This window comes from Pseudopipra pipra, chromosome 14 (assembly GCF_036250125.1).
Source record: "Pseudopipra pipra isolate bDixPip1 chromosome 14, bDixPip1.hap1, whole genome shotgun sequence".
Lineage (NCBI taxonomy): Eukaryota > Metazoa > Chordata > Aves > Passeriformes > Pipridae > Pseudopipra > Pseudopipra pipra.
Genome location: NC_087562.1, coordinates 7,337,628 through 7,357,590, shown reverse-complemented (window position 1 = coordinate 7,357,590; position 19,963 = coordinate 7,337,628). Strand labels below are relative to the sequence as shown.

The window sequence follows — 19,963 nt, the reverse complement described above, 5'->3', positions numbered from 1 at the left end:
CATGTCCAATACCCTGTCAGGCTGCTGGGATTGGATCCTGCTCCATGCACAACAACCCCTCACATGGAGGGCCTGGCTGTGAGTTCCCATTGATTACTTCCAGACCTAAAGTTCAGATTTAAAGTAGCACAAATATATTGTTCTGGGAATCTCCTGAATTAGAAACATTAAGGTTTTTTTTGATCCCCTGGGTTGGGAAGTTTGAGTTTTGCTGAATTCAGCATCCTGAAAAGACATCAGTATCAGGTGTCCTTAATTCTGTACAAAGATTTTCTGCTCATTTATTGGGATACTGGGCAGATACTTTGAGCACTTTTCCATGCTTTTGAGAGTAAAAACAGTAAATAAAAATTCTTTTCTATTTTCTTTATAATATTTTAGACAGCAGGTTTAATATCCACTCAGATGTGCTTGGTGGATGGCACCTTCTTCTTCCAGAGTTTTGAGGATAGATTGCTCTGAATAAAGTTAAGCTTCATGATGAGGTTTATTATTCTAACAAAATGAACCAGAAGTTAAATAACACAAAGATTATGTGAGAGACCACATAACAAAAACATACAACTTGCAAAATTAAACAAGAACTCTAGATTTGGTTAAGCAGATGGTATTTTTCACAGTATTAGCCAGCTGGGGGAAAATTCCTGGAGCACTTTGTATAATATTAGGAATTATCCAGTGCATTGTCCCTAAAGCTGTCACTGTTTCTGCAGCACAGTGAACTCTGTTTCATGCTCTCGAACAGACCTAATCTTACAAGATTCAGAATTATCCACCTAATGGTTCACTTTGCTAATTACCATGATTTTCCATTGATAAATCCACTGCAGGGGATTTTATTAACTGGGCAAGTTGAGGCCAGAAGTTGAGCATGAAAAGGTCGTGTAACCGTAGCACCACAAAATCCATGAGGTGATTTAAGGTTTGTTATTAACCCACAGAGTAAAACAGGAATAGCTTTATTTTATGTCCATGGCTAATCCAGTTTTGCTCGAATTACTGGAGAGGAAAAATGAATGACTGGAAGGGATGGGATTTGAATCCTGTAGAAATGCCAAATGATAAGAACAGTTGCAGAGAAGTGGTGCTGGATTTGTTATAAACAACAAATGTTGTGTAACACTTGCTGTGTTTTTCAAAACCAGATGTTGCATCAGTTGACACTGGGCTTTCTGCAAGTTATTTGCTCATCCTTCAGCTGTTTCACCAACATTCCCTCTCTCAATACCCACTTTGCACGTTCTTTCTCATTATAATTCTGTATTACTTATAATTCCGAGCAGTATTCAATATATTTTAGCTGTGATCACATTAAAGGGGGTTGTGAATTCTCTTAAATAAGAGCACTGAGGTAGATTTTTCTTTAAATGAGCCTTATGGATGTTAAAATCTTCATGTTAAAGTCTTCATGGCACATTGTGTAGATGGCTCAGCAGTATGTGGTGTGCAGATTTACTCCTGTGGTGCTCAGCATGTGGTGTAGAATCATTTCAGAAGCGTGAGAGGAACCCACTGAAATGTTTTAAGAGGAACAAGTCTCTACAAAAAGCAGAATATGCAGGAGAAAGTAGTAAGTAATGAATTGCCATTATTCATAAGCTCAGGGATTTCTGTAATTGTAATTGGGAATTACATGGAGGAGGAACGTTTGAGGTGATCAGAAGAGGAAAGTTAATTCTGGAAATGTAAAGACAGGCACGAACATCTATAGATTTGTTTAGAATTTGGAGGGTCTAAGAATTTTGACTGTAAATAAATAGACTCAAAGAGATTTTTAAGCAGCCAAGACCCAGGCAGTAACATTTTTAAATGAATAGGACCTGCTTCACTTAGGTGAGACCTCACCTGCAGTGCTGCCTCCAGCTCTGGGAATTCCCAGCATAAAAAGGACATGATGCTGCTGGAATGAGTCCAGAGGAGGCCATGGATGTGATCCAAGAGCTGGAGCCCCTCTGCTCTGGAGCCAGGCTGGGAGAGCTGGTGGTGTCCAGCCTGAAGAAGAGAAGGATCCAGGGAGTTGTTTGAGCCCCTTCCAGTGCCTAAAGGGGCTCCAGGAGAGCTGGAGAGGGACTTTGGACAAGGGCCTGGAGGGACAGGACAACGGGGAATGGCTTCCCACTGCCAGAGGGCAGGGTTAGATGGGATAGTGGGAAGAAGTTCTTCCCTGTGAGGGTGGTGAGGCCCTGGCACAGGTTGGGCAGAGAAGCTGTGGCTGCCCCATCCCTGGAAGTGTCCAAGGCCAGGTTGGATGGGACTTGGAGCAACCTGGTCTAGTGGAAGGTGTCCCTGCCCATGGAACTGGATGAGCTTTGAGGTCCCTTCCTGTCCAAACCACTCCACGATTCTCTGAGGACACAATAAAATGTTTAAAAGGCCGCAATGAAACCTTCAGGCCAGGATTGTGTGGAAGCAGAGGGAAATCAAGCCCCACATGGGCAAGAGGGTGGCTCTGGGTGGAGCCTCACTGGGGAACAGGAGATGGGAGGTGGATCAAGCAGTTCCCTGTTGCAGTGTTGTCACCGTGACTTTTGCACTGCAGGGTTTTGTCCTGTAGATACAAGGAAGTTCTATGGGACAAACATCAGTTTGAGTCTTACAGGTAACAGCGAGTATAAATAGTCTTGAAAACGGGTAAACAGCTTGTAAACAGTGACTCCCAGAAACAAAATGACAAAGTTCTGGGCTTGGCTTGTTAGAACTGCTCAGTGAAAGCACAATATACCCAGCATATGTCTCTTCAGGCACTGGTTGCTCACAGGTAAAGTTCTGGTGACTTTGTTTTGGTATAATTTTGCTTTTGAATTTTTTAAGCCTATTCCAATTGGCTTTTTATTAGAAAAATTCCGTGTGTCTATCCCCAAGCATGCAGTAAAAAGACAGGAGAAATTTATAAGAGAAATAGAAAGTCGGTGAAATAATCTTCATAATGCTTTTCATGGTGGAATTCCTGATCTGAGTGTCTTGGGAAGTGAGAGTCTCCAAGGATCCCGTATATCGGAGATCCGACGGATAAGATTGTCTTTAAAGGCTGTGTGTCACATGACCTGTCTGTCCTTTCCACAATCAGATCCCATTTTTACTTACAGCTTACTCCAGTCATGGTAATGGAGGCAGAAATTTTCCATGGAACTGCAGGCAGGGAGGAGTCGGGATGTCAACACAGCAATGAAACCACACTGAACTTGCAAAACCCGGCCCTGAAGACATGGAGGCTTTTCCTTCATTTCCCTTGGAGGGGTGTTGTTTGCTCCTGGATGTTCCTAAGATAATTCCATGTGTGTGGGCAGTCTGTTATTACAGCAGTGGGTGTTGTGATGATGCCATGAGGACATAAAGAACTTTGCATTGACTGTATTATTTGGGCTGTAACTGGTTGAAATGAAGCTTTGCCAAGGCTGGAAGTGGAAGGAGCATGGAGTGGTGGGACCAACCTCCCTATCCAAGGGAGGAGGCCGGAGCTGGGCACCTGGAGCACCATCATAGGTCATCAGACGCTCTCAAAGCAAGGCCTGGCACTGCCCAAGAGCCATCACTCCTGCCTGCATTTGGGAATATCCTCCTCATTCTTCTTCTCTCTTTGTTTTTTCATAGTGAGTGTTGAAAAAGTGGAATTAAAGGGACTGGCACACAAGAAGAATGAGAGAAATGTTGAGTATTCCTTTGAGGTGAGTTTGGGTTTCTTTGCTATGAAAGAAGGGAGGATAATATTTAAGGAGGAGTTAAGGAAATTCTCAGATTTTATTGTTGGGTCCCAGAAATTGCTCCTTTGGGAGTTTTTAATCCATTAGTTGAAAGTTATAAATGGCTGTTTATGAGCATTATGGATGATGCCAAGATTGGTAGGTGGGGACTGGTAAAAAAATATTCGCTCTCATGCAGCAGGTTGTGGCAAAGTGTATATTTAGGGAGAAATACCACACTTACAGAATGGTTATCCATATCCATTCTTCTGCTGGAACGCAGAAGTTAGAGGGAATTTAGGTCTTAATCTGGACAAAGGAGAACGTAGGCTCTTAGGGCACGGTTGCACACATGGAAAGTGGCAGGATGGGAGCCTTTGGCACATGGTTTGGGCCTTGTAGGTTCCAAAAGAGGTGCTGGAGAGTACAGAAAGGCTTTGGAAATTCTTCAGGGCTTGAGGAAAATGTTCTGTAGCAGGAGAGATAAAGAACTTGACTGGAAGGTGACTTTCAGTATCGCATAAAAGCCTTTTCAAAGGGAATAAAAATACTTTGCAGCAAAGGGGACGTTAATGCAGCACAAGAGGCATAACAGGAACTGTTGTCTGAAAACTGAAGCCAGACTAATTCCAAGTGGAAGTGAGAGCAGTGCCTGTGGAATGAGTGTGGTTCACCACACGCCGCGAGCAGAAGTGGCTTCCCCCCGGTTTGACGCAGCTTTTGGAGGGTCTGTCACTGCTCCCAGTTCCGGTGCAGGGATGATTTCACCCCATGGAACCTTGTGGGAAGGGCAGGGATGGTGTCTGGGTGCTGTTTTCCCCATCCACTTGGAGTTACATATTCCAAAATTCAGAATGCACAGCCCAGAAAACATCTTTGCTTTGTTTAATGAGGCACCGGAGCCAAAGGGTGGGTGAGAAAAGGAGAACCTGAAAGGAACCAAGCAGGAGAACCTCAGTTATCCCCAACTTTCACCAAAAAGAACAAGTTATTCACTCCCAGCCAAGACAGAACATGAGCTCAGCATCTGTTGGGATGTTGACAGCATTAACCTCTGCAGGACTTGATTCATGGAGAATGTCTTGGATTTCCTGAATCCCACAATTGTTCCAAATGTCATCGATATTAGAAAGGATTTTTCCAAGGGGTTTTCAAAATCTCTATGAAGTCTGCAGTTGTCTCCACTCCAGTTAGGATCTCATGAAAGTTCTTTTCCTATTACAAATTTTTCTAAAAATACCAGAATTTACTGTAACCAGTGTTTCACTCCACAGCTGGTCACTGAAAGAACAGCACAGGGTTCAGCTGAGCTAATAAATTACAGTTTGCTGGGTTAAAAACCCAACTATTAGATGTTTTATTCTTGGGAATATGAGGTCAATGGATAGAGCAGTGTAGTGTCTGCACTGCTATTGTTCCCTGCATTTACAGTTCACATTATTGTTTTATAAATATTGAAAATTCAAGTTAGCAATACATAAGTCATAAGAAATGTTGAATTATTACAAAACCTGCAAAAGAAAGAGAAATTTCTCCATATTTCTGAAATGTCTCATGGATTTGAAAAAATATTAATTTATCACAAGCTTTAAGAAAACAAACAGCCCACAAACTCTGTAAAATCAGACAGTGCTCAAGTTTTCTTTCTTCTTTTCTTTTTTTCCTCTTTTTTTTTTTGGTGTAACAACTCTGCCGAGAGGAAATTCCTCCCTTATGTAATATATTTTGAAATCCTCTCACCAGTCATTTTGGCAGCTTTTCTGATGGCTGGAAAAACTTTGTGTATGTTTTCAGTTGTCATTGAAACTAATGTCATGTGAGAGGATGGTCTGTGATCCCGAAACACTTACACCCAGCTCCATCCCCTATGGAACTGCTGAGGATCCAGATGCCTCCAATGGATATTTTGAGTCTGAAGGGACTTATCACTGGCCTGTCTCACATTGATATTTTTCACGCCAGGAAATCCTGAGTTTTAGCTCAGCTAAACTCCATCTCCCAAGAAATAAATGCCTCTTTATCCAAGGATGTTGTGAGTTGTATGTATGGGAAGAGATACTGAATATTCCCTTTCTCTAGGGCATGGGCAAGATGGAGTATGGAGCAGGAACTCCAGGTTTCATTTCTAAGGTTTTGCCTTTTTTTGCAGGGATATGCTGCCATTTCCAGCTTCCCATGGCATATGGAGTTGATTAATTAGGAATAGGCAGCGTTGTGCTGTGGGGAGTTGTTCCTGTTGCACAGCAGATTCTACAAACCAGCTGTTTTCTTTAACAATAATGAGGAAAAAAAATTCCATTACTTAGTGGTCTGTTGCTTAATGCTGCATGTCTGCAGTGTGTAAGGGCTGAGTAAACTATGAGGTGCTTTTCCAAGCATTCACAGTAGTTGTTAAGTGGTAACAACAGCAAGAGGGAGGGCTGATAAAAGTTCCTTGTGCACAAAGAAAGAGTTTCCTTATTGATGTCACACCTTAAAAACTTTCTTTCAGGCTCTGGGGGATGTTTTATACCAATTATTGATGTTTTGGAACCAAACTTAAATCAGTTACTAAACCAAGTCCTTCTTGCTCCCCAAGGTCCTGTGGTCTGATTCTTCAGTGACGTTGGTAACCAAATCTTCTGCTGAAGTGACTGAATTTATTTCAAAGGTAAAGATGAGATGGAAGGTACTTCAAAAATAGATGTTTTATCCCTGTATGGAATTTTGTTCAATGACATTTTTCAAAATGTACCGAGATAATACAGATTGAATTTTATCAAATATTTGCTGTACCTTGGATCTCACAGAAATAACAGGTCTTCTTTTCACTTATTTTTTGTAATATCCTCCATCTTCAGCTGTCTCAGCTGTATCCAGAAGAAAACTTGGAGAAATTTATTCCTTGCCTAGCTGGTCCAGATTCATTTTACCTGGAACGGAACCACATGGACCTGGAATCGGACCTGAGGTATGCTGGGATATTTATTGCTGAGGGTTTTTTATCTTGGTACTTGGCTTCTTTCACCAAAAAAACAGGAAACAGAAATATTATCTTCATATTTTAAATTACTCTCAAGAAATTAGAGCCTGATTCTAAGCCTTATTTCTTGCTGTTAATTCCAGCACACAGCAATTTTTCAGGAATTCTTTCTTCAGAAGTACAGATGGTAATAATATTCTGTATTAAGTTTCCTGGAGAATTGATATTTCCTCGTTCCTTGTTAAAAACAAATAGAGGATCATTGGCTTTGCAAAAAGTTTGGTTTGGACTCAAAAATAACCAGAATTGCTTAAAAAAACCCTCACAAAAATAAGGAAAAAATAGTAGCCTGAATATTCACCCATCTGTGTTGAGGGATTGATTGTGGGGATTTTCCCCCATTACCCTTTCACGGACCTTTTTATCGTTTCAGTTGTTTTAGGTTGTCATGTTTATTTTACTTTAATTTAAAAAAGGGGAATATATATTTATATATTATGGTAATTGAATTTTTGGAAGCCTTTCACAGTTTTTTTGAATCCTTGACTTGTACCTTCTCAAATTATCACAAACCACCTGGCCATTATCTAATGTAAAACAGTATTTTAAATATCATAATCTGTGACAGATCACATCACTTCTCTTTCTAAATATTAGCATGATTTTCCTGGGAAAATTGGAGGGACTTAAATTATTTTCAGCTACTACTGCATGTACCTACGCAAAATGAGATTATTGTAATATTAATATTATTATAGTAATAAGTGACATTTTAAAATATTAATTAACTTTATTAGAGCTTCTACTTAACACCTCTTTTCCCTAAGCCAAGGCAGACCGCTGGCAGTCCACAGTGGATATTGGTTTTCCATAGTCAGCAGCCAGCAGGTGCATGCCTGGATTATTTTTCATGTCAAATAGTGTTCCCATTTCCAGCAGTCCTTACTGTGCTCTGAGGATCAGAGCCTGCTGAGGGGAATTTGGGAGAGGGAGAGGGAATGTGTGTGGCTGCTGTTTAGGCAGCAACAGTCTCTACAAATCTGGGTTAATGGAGCAGCATCCTGCATTCCTGCAGCACGGGCTGCAGCTTTGGAGCAGGGAAAGAAGCTGCCCTGAAGTGCTGCTTGTTTGTAAAATTCAGGAATTGACTGTGGTTTTTCAAGCTGGAAAGCACCTGTGGGTGTGTAGTTGAAAAGCTTTAGGAGATTGGCATTTTTTCATAGAATCATGGACTGGTTTGGGTTGGAAGGGACCTCAAAGCTCATCTAATTCCAACACCCCAGCCATGGGCAGGGACACCTTCCACTAGCCCAGGTTGCTCCAAGCCCCGTCCAGCCTGGCCCTGGACACTTCCAGGGATCCAGGGGCAGCCACAGCTTCTCTGGGCAACCTGTGCCAGGGCCTCACCACCCTCACAGGGAAGGATTTTTTCCTACTATCCAATCTAAACATGCTGTCCTTCAGTGGGAAGCCATTCCCTCTTGTCCAAAATCCCTCTCCAGCTCTCCTGGAGCCCCTTTAGGCACTGAAACACTGCTATAAGGTCTCTTTTCCCTCAAAAGAGGCCCAGCAATCCCAGGGAAAATGTGACATAAGTTTTTCCCTACATTGCCAGACTCTGCATCTGCTGTTTATCTCCAAGAGGAGAAAATTCAATAACAGATCCGTTTATATTTTATATTCTTCATGAATTTGAAAGGAAATTTTCAAGTTTATATATGAACATTTTCTGCCTTGAAAGTGTTCAGAGTTCCTAAATGAGGAAACACTAAACAGAGTGAAAGCAGCACAAAGATAACATGGTTGGTATTAAGGATAAGAGTATCCATAAGTTTCCAGTCTACTTTGACTCAGAAGTTCATGGGGTGTTTTAGCTTCTAAATTTCAAATCCAGTTTCAAAATGTCCTGTCCAGTGGGCAATCCTGATGGATTTGTGAGGCAGCTGCCAGTCAGATCTCACAGAACAGGGGGGTTTGTTTGCTTTTTTTGCCCACGCAGGTACTTGGCACCGTTCCCTTCCCATGTGGTGAAAAATGACCACGTCAGGAAGTTCTTCAGCACTTCATCTCCCTCCCAGCAACTCCAGAGCTCAAGTGAGTTTAAATAAAGTTTCAAAATGAGTTTTTTGTGCTGCTGTGCCTTTCATGAACTGATGCCATTTGTAACTCTGGTCCTTGTTTCTAGATCCTGGCAACCCCTCCCTGTATAAAGTAGGAACTACGCTGGGAACATCTGGAAGGTGAAATATTTATCTTGTTTACCACACTCATTCTCTCAAGAGGCAGTTTTCATTTTCTGCAACCAAGGCACCCAAAAAATTTTAATCCAGACCACTACGAGGAACCAATAATGTGACTTCTTTTGCCACTTCCACATGGAAAAACTAAAAATTTCCACAGGATTATATTTAGGCTCCTTTACTTCTTTTTAATAACGCAAAGCTGAACCACACCATTCTCTCTAAACATTTGTTAAATCACAGAGAGGTAAAAGAATATAAAATATCTGTGATTATTGAAGGAAAACTCTGCTGAAGCTGAAGATCAGCTTTGCTCTGCCAGAACTGCCCTGTTTTTAGTGTGCCATGGAACAGGGTGGGTGCAAACCTTGGATCCAAAGGGGCAGTTTTTACCAGAATCCCGATTCCTTTGGCTCCAGCAGCTGAACTCTGGGTGACACAGATTATCCAAAGTGCTAAATCCAGTCCTGTTCCCATTTTTCAGACCTATCTGTGGAGTAGCTGGAATTCAGTCCTCGCAGAACCACGTCCAGCACTCGGCCACTGCTCCTGTTGCTCTGCCCCACTGCTCCCACTCCGGAGGCGCCGGCTCCTCGCTGGCCTATCGCTCCCAGATGGACACCTCCTCCTCATCCATGCTGATGTCTTCCAGCCCACAGACCCCCCAGACACAGGAGCAAAACGGGATCCTAGACTGGCTCAGGAAACTGCGCTTGCACAAGTATTATCCTGTCTTCAAACAGCTCACCATGGAGAAGGTAGGGCAGGAAATCAGGGAAAGGCAGCCAGCTTTTAAATTATCCTGAGGTTCTCTAGGCTGGAAACATCTGCACTGAGAATCACTCAAGTTTTTGGCACGTGCTAGGAAGGTTTTCACTCCCTTAAAGCAATTGATGAAAACCTTCTTTCTATTTTCACTGTGTTGTATCCGGGCTGGGGTTGTCTGACAGCTGCCGCCTGTTCCAGGATCCCACACTGAATGCTTGGAGATCCAGCTTGGATGCTGCCTTAGGAGTTCTGCTGGGGCTCCCTTGTCATCCCTTTGATGTGCAGGAGACAGCTAAATTTGTCGATTATTTTTATTTCTGCTTCTTGATTGATTTTACTCCCAAAATATTTGGTTATCCTTAATTCTAAAAAATAGATTCACACAGACTTCTGGCGTGAACGTGTGTGTGTGTGTGAGTGGGTTTTGTTTGCTGCAGAAATTCTCGTGGAAAAATCATCTCTTAAGTATTTGCATTGTAGAAGTCACAAATAATACTTGTGTGTGCTGGGTTTCATCTAAACAGAATATTTTACAGCATTTCCTCAGCTCCATCGGGGAAATTCCTTGTCCTCTGTTTTTTGGCCTCGAGCGCCCTCCAGTGGAGTGAGGGCTTGGCTTGAGCCAGGGAGGGCTTTGTGCTGGTTATAGGATATTTTCTGCATTTAATTCTAATCTCTTCCCAGAGTCTTCTGATTTGATTTTCTTCATTATATGAAGGGGAATATATAGCGGGTTTTTCTTTAATAAAGTAGCAAAACTACATATTCTAGTATGTTTTTAAAAACAATTATTATCCACACTTCCCTAACTTTCATTTTAATTACATTATAATACAAATGTCTATATTTTGTTTTCATATTCTATCTCTATATGTTATTATAAAATTTATTGGAGTATTATAAATTATAAAATCTTTTGGAGTAAATTTTCCAATTAGACTGTGAGACAACTATACTTTGTGGTAAGTGACATGAGTAGGAAAACTGGAGTAATTCTCTAAGAGAAACAGATGCTTAAACTCATTGATAGCACAAAGGTCTATTTTAATTTAATTCTCTTTTAATACATACACGAGTTACTTCATCTTTATTGTGACTGGTTCATAGAAGCACATACCTAATTACATTTAATCTACAGATATTCTTTCTTCCATGCCAGTCCCCCACACTTATTTTACACAGATTCTATTATTGAAAACTGGAGTAGAGGGTTGCTTTGAATTAACGATGTTTAAAAATGGCTTTAAAGTTGCCTTTTGGAATTACTCCTCATTGAAAATAAGAATATTTCAGGCTGTAAAACTAAGCACATATTTTTTCTTTCCAAGTTTCTGAGTCTTACTGAGGAAGATCTGAATAAGTTTGAGTCCCTCACCATGGGAGCAAAGAAGAAGCTCAAGACCCAGCTGGAGTTGGAGAAGTAAGTGAGGACTGGGGGAACCCTCTTTTTAAGGACATAAAATATTGAATGCAAGTTTTACTGTTTTACAGACCACAAAACCACCAGGATCCCCACATGTTGATGATGCTTCTTATCTTCCTTCCTATGCAGTTACTTTGAAAAACCCTTGAAAAGGGAACTTACCAGATAATATTTAATACTTCTTGTTTTACTGCTGCCTCTTCAGGGTTGTGATAAGGATAACCAGTTGTTTAAATAATCTACAAAAGATACATGTTGTTGGTTAGGTTTTTGTAAACTTGTATCATAGATATTGTAAAGACCAGGTAGATTTTGGGCTTCCCATCCACCTGAGACTGATGGGAGCTGTAGGATTTGCAATCCCAGGGGATGCACAGTCAAAATCAGGGTGCCCAGCAGGACTTTTTGCTCGTAGGAACTGATGTGGATGGAGCACAGCTACTTTGGGAGCTGCCTCAGTGTCCCACAGTGACCTCAGGCAGCTGTCACAGCCCTTTGGGGAAACTGATACAACAACTTGTCCTGGCTTCTACAACTCCACTTAGAGGGAGGTGTTTATTCTGAAGCTACCACAGCTTCTTAAAAAGCAATTACTAATCCAAATCCAGGCCTGTTTATCAAAGCTCTGTGACAGCATTTTTCATCAGTCTTAGTTTTTCCAGAGTGTGTTTGGAAAATGAAAACTTGGGACTGTGTTTGGCTTCTCTTTGGGTTTGGTGTGCACAGCTGGGTTTGGGATGTGCTGATGTAACATGTGATGGAATTTTAGAATCTAGTCACCCTTTGGTGATGTTTTGCCCTGTACAAATAAGAGCATTATTGTTGTAATCAGATGGCAGATAGTCCAAACCACACTGCTGGCAGTTATGGTCAGGATTGATGTGATTTCCAAATGTTTCCATTTGAAATGAGCATAACATCCAGTGGATTGTTTAATGGGCTCTGTGTACTTCGTTTTCATTCAGAAATGGATTTATTTATCGTTGTGCTTTAGCCAGTTTCTGTTTCTTCATACTTTTCTCCATCTCCCGGTAGAGAAAAATCTGAGAAACGGTGCCTAAACCCCTCAACACCTTCGTCAGTGACCAGCAGTGGGGTGGCAAGGGTTCCCCCCACTTCCCACGTGGGGCCTATCCAGAGTATCCGAGGCAACCATGCTGCAGGTAAGAGGAGTAGAGGACACTGCTGTGCTCTCGGGGCTCAGCTGTCCATGCACAAGATCAAGCTCCTTCTTGTGCTGCTTTTCCACCAAGCTGTACCTTCCAAAATGCCTTTGGCTTAATAGGGAGCAAGCAAAAAGTCCAGTTTCTGTGAATATGGAGGGCAATAAAAAGTAGTTCCCTCTTCATGGCTCCCGTGGGAATGGCCAATGCTCTGGTCAGACTGTTCTGCCTCCATGTGTGTCCCCGTAAATCCTGAGCATCCCTCTGTCTTGGTGTCCCGAGACAGCTGTCACGAGGTCCTCTCCGGTGGGTGTTACCCCTTGTGTTCCCACTCCCTTTCCCTGCAGAGCTGCGAGTGGATGTGGACCAACCAGCCCACCCCCTGCCCCGGGAGGGCAGCTCCTCCGAGTACTCCAGCTCCTCCTCCAGCCCCATGGGGATCCAGACACGGGAGGAGAGCTCGGACAGCGCCGAGGAGAACGAGAGACGTAAGCAGAGCCCCCCAGCGCGGTGCCCGTGCCCTGCCCAGGGCTGCTCTCACAGCTCTTGTGTCCCCAGGGCTGGAGATCCACCTGGACGCCTCTGAGAAGGAGAAGCCGGTGATGCTGCTGAACCATTTCCCCTCGAGCTCCGCCCGCCCCACGGCCCAGGTCCTGCCCGTGCAGAACGACGCCGGCTCCAGCCCGTCCAGCCACCACGCCCTGCCCATGCAGATGATGGCAGCGGCCCCCACACACATCCCGCCCATCCGAATGCTCAGCTCCGTGCACAAATCCGACCGTGGCAGCGCAGACATGAAGCTGCTCTCGTCGTCTGTGCACTCGCTTTTGTCTTTGGAAGAAAGGAATAAAGTTCCTTCTGGATCCAGGGGCAGCATAAAGATGGAAAAGAGCTTTGGGAATACAGTGGTCGATGTCATGTCTGCGTCTTCTCCCCACCAGCCCCTGCAGGTGCTGTCGGGGGCCACCGAGAGCAGCTCACCCACCTCCACCATGAACTTTGGGCCTCGAGCCAAAGTTGTCCATGCTTCCAGTCTGGACAGAGTGATCAAACCAGCTCAGCAGCCGGGACTCATAGTGGAAACGAGCACTGCTGCCACGGTAACATCCAGCACCGTCTTCCACGTGGCTCGTCCACCCATCAAACTCCTGGTGTCTTCGTCTCTTCCTACCGACTCTGCCATGGCCGGACAAACTTCCTGCTCCAGTAATATGCAAATCACGGTGTCCCCTGCAATAATCAACCCCCGGACTGCTCTGTACACAGCCAACACCAAAGTTGCCTTTTCTGCCATGAGCAGTGTGCCCGTGGCGCCCATGCAGGGCAGCTTCTGCGCCAACAGCAACGCGGCCTCCTCCAGCAGCCACCCGTCCCCGTCCTTTGCCACCATGGCCAACCTGCCCAGCTGCCCCGCGCCCAGCTCCAGCCCCACGCTCTCCTCCGTCGCCGACAACAACTTCTACAGCAGCAGCAGCAGCAGTAGCAGCAGCAGCAGCAGCAGCAGCGGATCCGCGGGAAGCATCCCGGTCCCCAACCAGAACCACCACCACCACCACCACCAGCAGCCGCCGCTGCAGCCGCCCGGGTGCATGGTGTGCAGCTCCTGCGGCTGCAGCGGCAACTGCGGCTCCAGCGGCATGACTGTCAGCTACGCCAACTACTTCCAGCACCCCTTTTCAGGACCTTCCATGTTTACTTTCCCCTTCCTGCCCTTCAACCCCCTGTGTAGCAACGGCTACATCAACACGCAGCAGTACAACAGCAGCACCACGTTCCCCGTGGTGCACACGGCCTACAACAGCGGCCTGGCCCCCGACTCCGTCATGGCCGGACAGTCCACCTTCGCCATGCCCCCCATGCAGAACTTTATGGCTGGGACGGCCGGGGTGTACCAGGCACAGGGAATGATGGGCAACGGCAATGGTTCGAGCCACAAAAAAAACGGGAACCTCTCCTGTTACAACTGCGGGGCCAGCGGGCACAGAGCTCAGGACTGCAAACAGCCGCCCATGGATTTCAACAGACAAGGTGAAGGCAGGGTCTGGGTCACACAGAGAGGGGGATTTGGCCATAGGAGTGGGGCACGAGGGGTTCTGATGGCATCTTGAAATTTCTGACTTGAGTAAAAAAATCTTGTTATTGAAAGCTGCTGCTGATCTGAGCTGTACTTGCTAAAGTTGCGACTGAATTTTGGACAGACCCATCAGGCTTTGTTACAACCCCGGGTACTGTGGTGGGGGTTCCATCCATTTTTGGGAAGGGGAGAAGCATCCAGGGAGGAGGAGGGAGGGAGCTGCTGTGGACAGGTTGCAGCAGAATTGTTGCTCCTGTCATCCAGGTCAGCTTTGGTTATAATTGCAAGTTTCCCTGGAATTTTACAAACTGAATCCTCTGTTCCTTTTCCCTTCTTCCCCCAAATAACTTATCTGAACAATTACTGTTCAAATACTCCTGAAGGTCCTGTTTGCTGCTATAATTATTTTATAGTGCATGTTGGTTCCACAGTTACCACACAGGCTTTCCCAGGAGAGAGCTGAATCCTTAATTCTGGGTGGGAAACAACTGAAACAGAAATGCTGCTTTGCCAAGAGTGCTTTTTAGTCCCGCTTTTCTTCTTGATTTTGATTGTCATACCATGTTGAGATAATTTGCAAGTGGTGTGAGCTTAAAAAATGAAATAGGAACTTTGAGGGGAGTGAACAGCACTTAGATTCCATGTGACATCATGTCTTATCTGTAGCCTTTGCCTGGATTAGCTTTTAGATGGTCTCATGCATTTAAACACTATAAATTATCTGAAGTGTCAGGTGTCAGGGCAGCAATTTACAGCAGCACTAAAAGGTAAATGAGTGGAATTCCTGTGGTGAATATTTTGATAGTGGCCAAGGGGAAGCAGAGCTGCTACCTTGTCAGTCCTGACTGGGACAACTCCAGAAATGCAGCAGACTCTGATGTCTTTTTAAGCTGGATTTAATTTCATTAATTAAATTTCCATTTAAACTTTCCCAAACTTCTCACAAGGGCCTGGAGGGACAGGACAAAGGGGAATGGCTTCCCACAGCCAGAAGGCAGGGTTAGATGGGATATTGGGAGGAAATCATTTCCTGTGAGGGTGGTGAGGCCCTGGCACAGGTTGGGCAGAGAAGCTGTGGCTGCCCCATCCCTGGAAGTGTCCAAGGCCAGGTTGGACGGGGCTTGGAGCAACCTGGTCTAGTGGAAGGTGTCTCTGCCCATGGCAGGGGGTGGAACTGGGTAATCTTTAAGGTCCCTTCATCCCAAACCATCCTGTGATTCTGTGTTTCCATGAAACAAATTTTTGCCAGCCCTAGAACTCCATCCAAGCCGTGTTCTGCTCCAGTACCACATTCCATGTCTAATAAGCAGCAGGTTGGTTTGGGAAGTTCTGAGAGGTAACAGATGTGGAAGGTTGATGTTTAATTCCTCTGTTCCTCTCCCCAGGTACGTTCAGGCTGAAATATGCTCCTCCCTCCGAAAGTCTGGACTCCACAGACTGATGTTTTCCCACCTGGCACAAAGATGCCAAAAGCCATGGAGAACGACGGAGATTGAACTGCAAAACTGAGACGTCCAGTTGCTGTTAAGCTTAATGTATTTTTTAATCCAAAGGTGCTTTACTTTATTAGACTAGGTAGAAAATCTAGCTTAGGGGTGCATCCAACCCAGTTTTTATTGCCAAATTCGAGCTTGGATCTCGTTGGAACTCCTGACTACGTGTCCTCGGACCGATGCGTTCCGGACGGAGGGACAGATGGACGGGTGGATGGATGGCGGAGCTGTCCAGCTGCACTTCTGTTGCAAGTACAACATCCAATGTACATTTTTTTAGCTGGAGAATGTTGCCATATGTGGACTTTCTGAGGTGAAACTTTTCCAGGGCAGCTCCGTTTGGAGGTGGAAGCTGGAGGAGGAAGGTAGGAGTGGCCAGAAGGACTTTGGCACCCCTGGGCTAGGTAAAATGTCTACTTTTTTTCAAAAGTGATCAGGCACTAATCTCTGGGATTTTTAAGGATTGCACTACAGAAGAATGTAAAACTCTTCAAGCTTTCTGCACTTTTAGCAGACAGTGTCACTCTGAGACCAGTGCAAGAGGCAAAGAAGTTCCAACCTTTACAAATTGGCACCAGCAGGCTTATGGGACTTAATTCCACAATAAAAATCCTAAAAAATCTCTCCTTTCCCTTCCAAAAGAACACACACGACAGTTTCGGTTCCTTCTGGAAACAAACTTGTGCTTCATTGTCTCACCTATTACCATCTAGTGCTGGGTTCCCAGCACTGGAATAAACTTAGTTTCCAAGGGTCCAAGTCCCAGAGACTCCAGAGTCATAAAGGCTTCAAGGATATTTTCCTGTAATACACAAAACCTTTACGTCCTGTTACTGTATATAGGTCTCTTTCACAGAAACCTTATTATTCTGCTTTTGTAAATGAATTTTAAACCATCCTAAAAAAAAACAAACCAAGAACTCTGGCAGCAGAGTTTATAAGCTTTTGCTTTACTTTATATAAAAATACCCTTTGACTCCTACCCCAGGATTCAGGAGAGGTGGGAGTCAAACATGTAAAAGGTAGTAAAACTTCATTATTATCAAGACTTGGAAGGATTTCTTGTCGGCCTCCTTCGTTGCAGTAGGTTGTAGATGAGTAGCTTTGGTGTTAAACTACTTAGTCCATCATTTGTGGGTGACAAATCTAAATTAGGACTCGAGAGGAAGCCAAACCCATCTCGAACTGCTAATTTGAAACACTTTGGTCCTGTCTGGTTGAAAGAAGATCCTAATCCTCATGGCTCCCGCCGGGAATTTGATGGCATTAAATGGGTGAGGCCTTCTCTTTAAAAATGCCTGACAGAGATATTTGCATCCTGTAATTTGGGAGACACCTTTAAAGTCTGAAGCCTTGTTTACACTTGGAGGTATTCCTTACACTCTTCTAAACCACAGCAGGATGAATCCATAGGATTTGTAGTGGCGCAGTGACTCTCACTCGGGAAGTCTTCTCGGAGCAGGAGGGTTTGGAGCGGTGCAGAGACGGGGCTGTGTGAGGGGGGTGAGAGTTCAGACCTCCCTGGGCCATGGTCATAGGAAAGGAACGTTCTGGGCCATCCTTGTGTCCCACTCTCTCCGAGGGTGGTCTCAGCCTCGCCGGGAAGGCAGGTGGGATCATGAGCGTTGGGAGAGGCACGGGAACGTGGGGTGGGCAGAACCCACACTTGGCCCAGAGAGGGACCTGCAGCTCACAGCTTGGGGGAACCCAAAACCTAAATTTGCAGAACAGTTGGTTTAAACAAAAAAAAAAAAGTTAATTGTTATTGCTATGCAATGAGAACCCCCTGATTTATGTATTCCCAGCCCAGCTCACGCTCCCTGTTGGCTCTGCCTGCATTCGAGGACGTTCCCTGTGTTCCCCTGAACAACCTTCAGACCTACAACACTAAAGGGATGAAAACTGACAATGCAATTTACTTTGCCTTAATGAGCTCGAGACAATGGTAGGAACAGTCTGTCCCACTGCATCACGCCTGAGGAAATGTGCAGTTCCATGTTTACGATGTGCAGCTTTGAGGGTCTCTCCAGTGGCCTGGAACATGTGCTGAAAGCCAAACTTAACGTTATTATTTTTTTCACTTTTTTTAAACAGTATTTTAAAATTGTATTTAAAGAAACTGTATTTCAACACACATGTGAGTGTTAAAAACCCTCTTGAAACAGCAAAAAAACAACAGCAAAAAAAAAAAAAAAGGTCATTTCTGTACCGGTTGTGTTTTGTTTTACTGCCCAAGGCCGGGCACAGTCGCGTCTGAGATTCATCACAGAGTTGAAATCGTATCAAAAGGACTGTAGAACTGAACTTCTGTCCAGCAAACTGTTTCATTCCTTTCTCCAGAGCTTTTTTTAGGTTCATTTCCTTTGTGTAGAGTTAAGGCTGATGTTTCCAGCAAACTTGTTTCATTCCTTCCTTTGGGATTGTTTCCTTTGTGTAAAGTTAAGGCTGATGTTTCTTCAAGTGGCTCATGGGTGTGTTTGGGTTACGCTTTGGAACGGTTGGGTCTGGTTTTAGAGTTAAGTTCAAATCCAGAAGTACCTGGAGGCAACACGAGTGTCAGAGGGAGAAGTTTGGTGAGCCAGCAGCAACCTCAGAGCCTTCCCTAAATCCCAGCGAGTTGTGGCTTCAGACCTGCCAGTGAACACCCTTCACTTTGTACCCAGAACAACCAAAGTTGGTAAGTCTGAACAGAGCACCTTAGTTCCATAAAATAATCCTTAAACTGTTCTTATAAGGCACAAATCCGTCTTTTTTACCCTAAAAAGCAAGGCAGTTTGGTTTGGAATAGTAGTTCCAGCTGCCCTGCCTGAAGGAACCAGTTCTTTAACCCTATTTTTGTACATTGAAAGATGGTGATTTCAAAGAATGTTACTTAGTCCTATCTTTGTCCTACATATATAAAAAGAATTAGTTCTCCAAATGGATTTCACTGTGGGATAGGAATGATTTTTCAGTGTGAGAGGGGGAAAGGAATCCCCAGTCATCTCCCTGCAGGGAGGTGAGAAGTCAGCGAGCAGCCTTTCCCAGGGGAGAGAGCGGCGTGCAGTGCAGTTTCAGCTGCATTTTCCATTTGCTGATGGAAGGACTCGAAATAGGATGGAATTTTCAGCAAACTCCTCCCCACCCTGCAAATGAAGCATTGATGAATGTGCCAGGCTCTGCCCCAGCAGCAGGAGAGGAAGGAGGGAACTAAGGTATCGGTCAGAGGGTTCCACCCTTCTTTTATTTAAAATTACATTTAAACTGTTACTGAAATTTCTGTGTTTATCAGAACTGGTTTTATTCAAACCAGCTCTGTCACACTCAGCTTTTTGTGAAACCTTTTCATACCACGGTCATTAAATCTTGGCAAATGAAGCGCCAGACTTCTGAAAATATCAGTCCAGCACCAGACTTTGGCTGTCCCCCCAAATTCCGATTCCTCGCTGGCCGGTTCCGTGTGGAGTTGCCCTGGGATGAACTGGGCTGTGGTACTGGCAGAGCAACGCTCCTCCCCAAAATCCAACTGCCCTCAGCTGTGCGAGCTGTGTGTGCTGGAGGGCCCGGGGTAGGCTGAACACCTGTTAAATGGGAGGACTGTGGGCAAATCTGGACAAAAATCCACGTAACGGAACTTTTGTGAGAGTAGAAATCACTTTGGCTGGTTGAGGCCCCACAGCTCTTGTAATAAACTCTTGGAATTACCCATTTGCTCCCTTAAATTTTCCTGTTGTATGCAAGAACCGTGTTGGTACTGAAGCAGAAAGCAAATCCCGTGTGTTTTCAAGTGCAGATTAACAGCTTCTCTTGGACATAACTTTCCATTAGGAATGAAGGAAATTCCTGCTCCATTTGAGCCATTTCTTTTACTTCGATCACTTCTAGTATTACAAAATTCTGCATGTAACTTTATAAATATTTTAAATAGTTTTGTAAATATTTAATATTCAGCTAATTTGATTTTGAATTGTAAATGTCCAGTATTCTGGTATTGGGATTTTTATGTTTTATTATACTTTGTTAAAAGTTACATTGTACATTTTTAGAATGTTTTTATCTGAGTAAATTTAATGTATGGAAAATAAAGAGTTAAACAGAATCCCTTGGCATTGGTTTTCATTTAGAGGGGATTCAGCTGTGTGGGGGCTTCTCCAGCTTGGCGATTAGGGAATTATTTTTCA

General features: G+C 44.2%; 1 protein-coding gene across 1 annotated transcript in view; it reads left to right on the top strand.

The window, feature by feature from the left end:
* The window catches only part of ZCCHC14 (zinc finger CCHC-type containing 14), a 53,145-nt gene extending 33,264 nt beyond the window's left edge, over window positions 1–19,881 (top strand). The window contains exons 3-13 of the mRNA XM_064671001.1: window positions 3,592–3,665; window positions 6,259–6,330; window positions 6,521–6,630; window positions 8,642–8,736; window positions 8,828–8,882; window positions 9,367–9,640; window positions 10,979–11,070; window positions 12,109–12,236; window positions 12,584–12,724; window positions 12,795–14,264; window positions 15,696–19,881. Of these exons, the coding sequence (XP_064527071.1) occupies window positions 3,592–3,665; window positions 6,259–6,330; window positions 6,521–6,630; window positions 8,642–8,736; window positions 8,828–8,882; window positions 9,367–9,640; window positions 10,979–11,070; window positions 12,109–12,236; window positions 12,584–12,724; window positions 12,795–14,264; window positions 15,696–15,751 (2,567 nt within the window). The 3' untranslated portion in view covers window positions 15,752–19,881. The remainder of the gene's footprint in view (window positions 1–3,591; window positions 3,666–6,258; window positions 6,331–6,520; window positions 6,631–8,641; window positions 8,737–8,827; window positions 8,883–9,366; window positions 9,641–10,978; window positions 11,071–12,108; window positions 12,237–12,583; window positions 12,725–12,794; window positions 14,265–15,695) is intronic.
* Window positions 19,882–19,963: the final 82 nt, after the last annotated feature.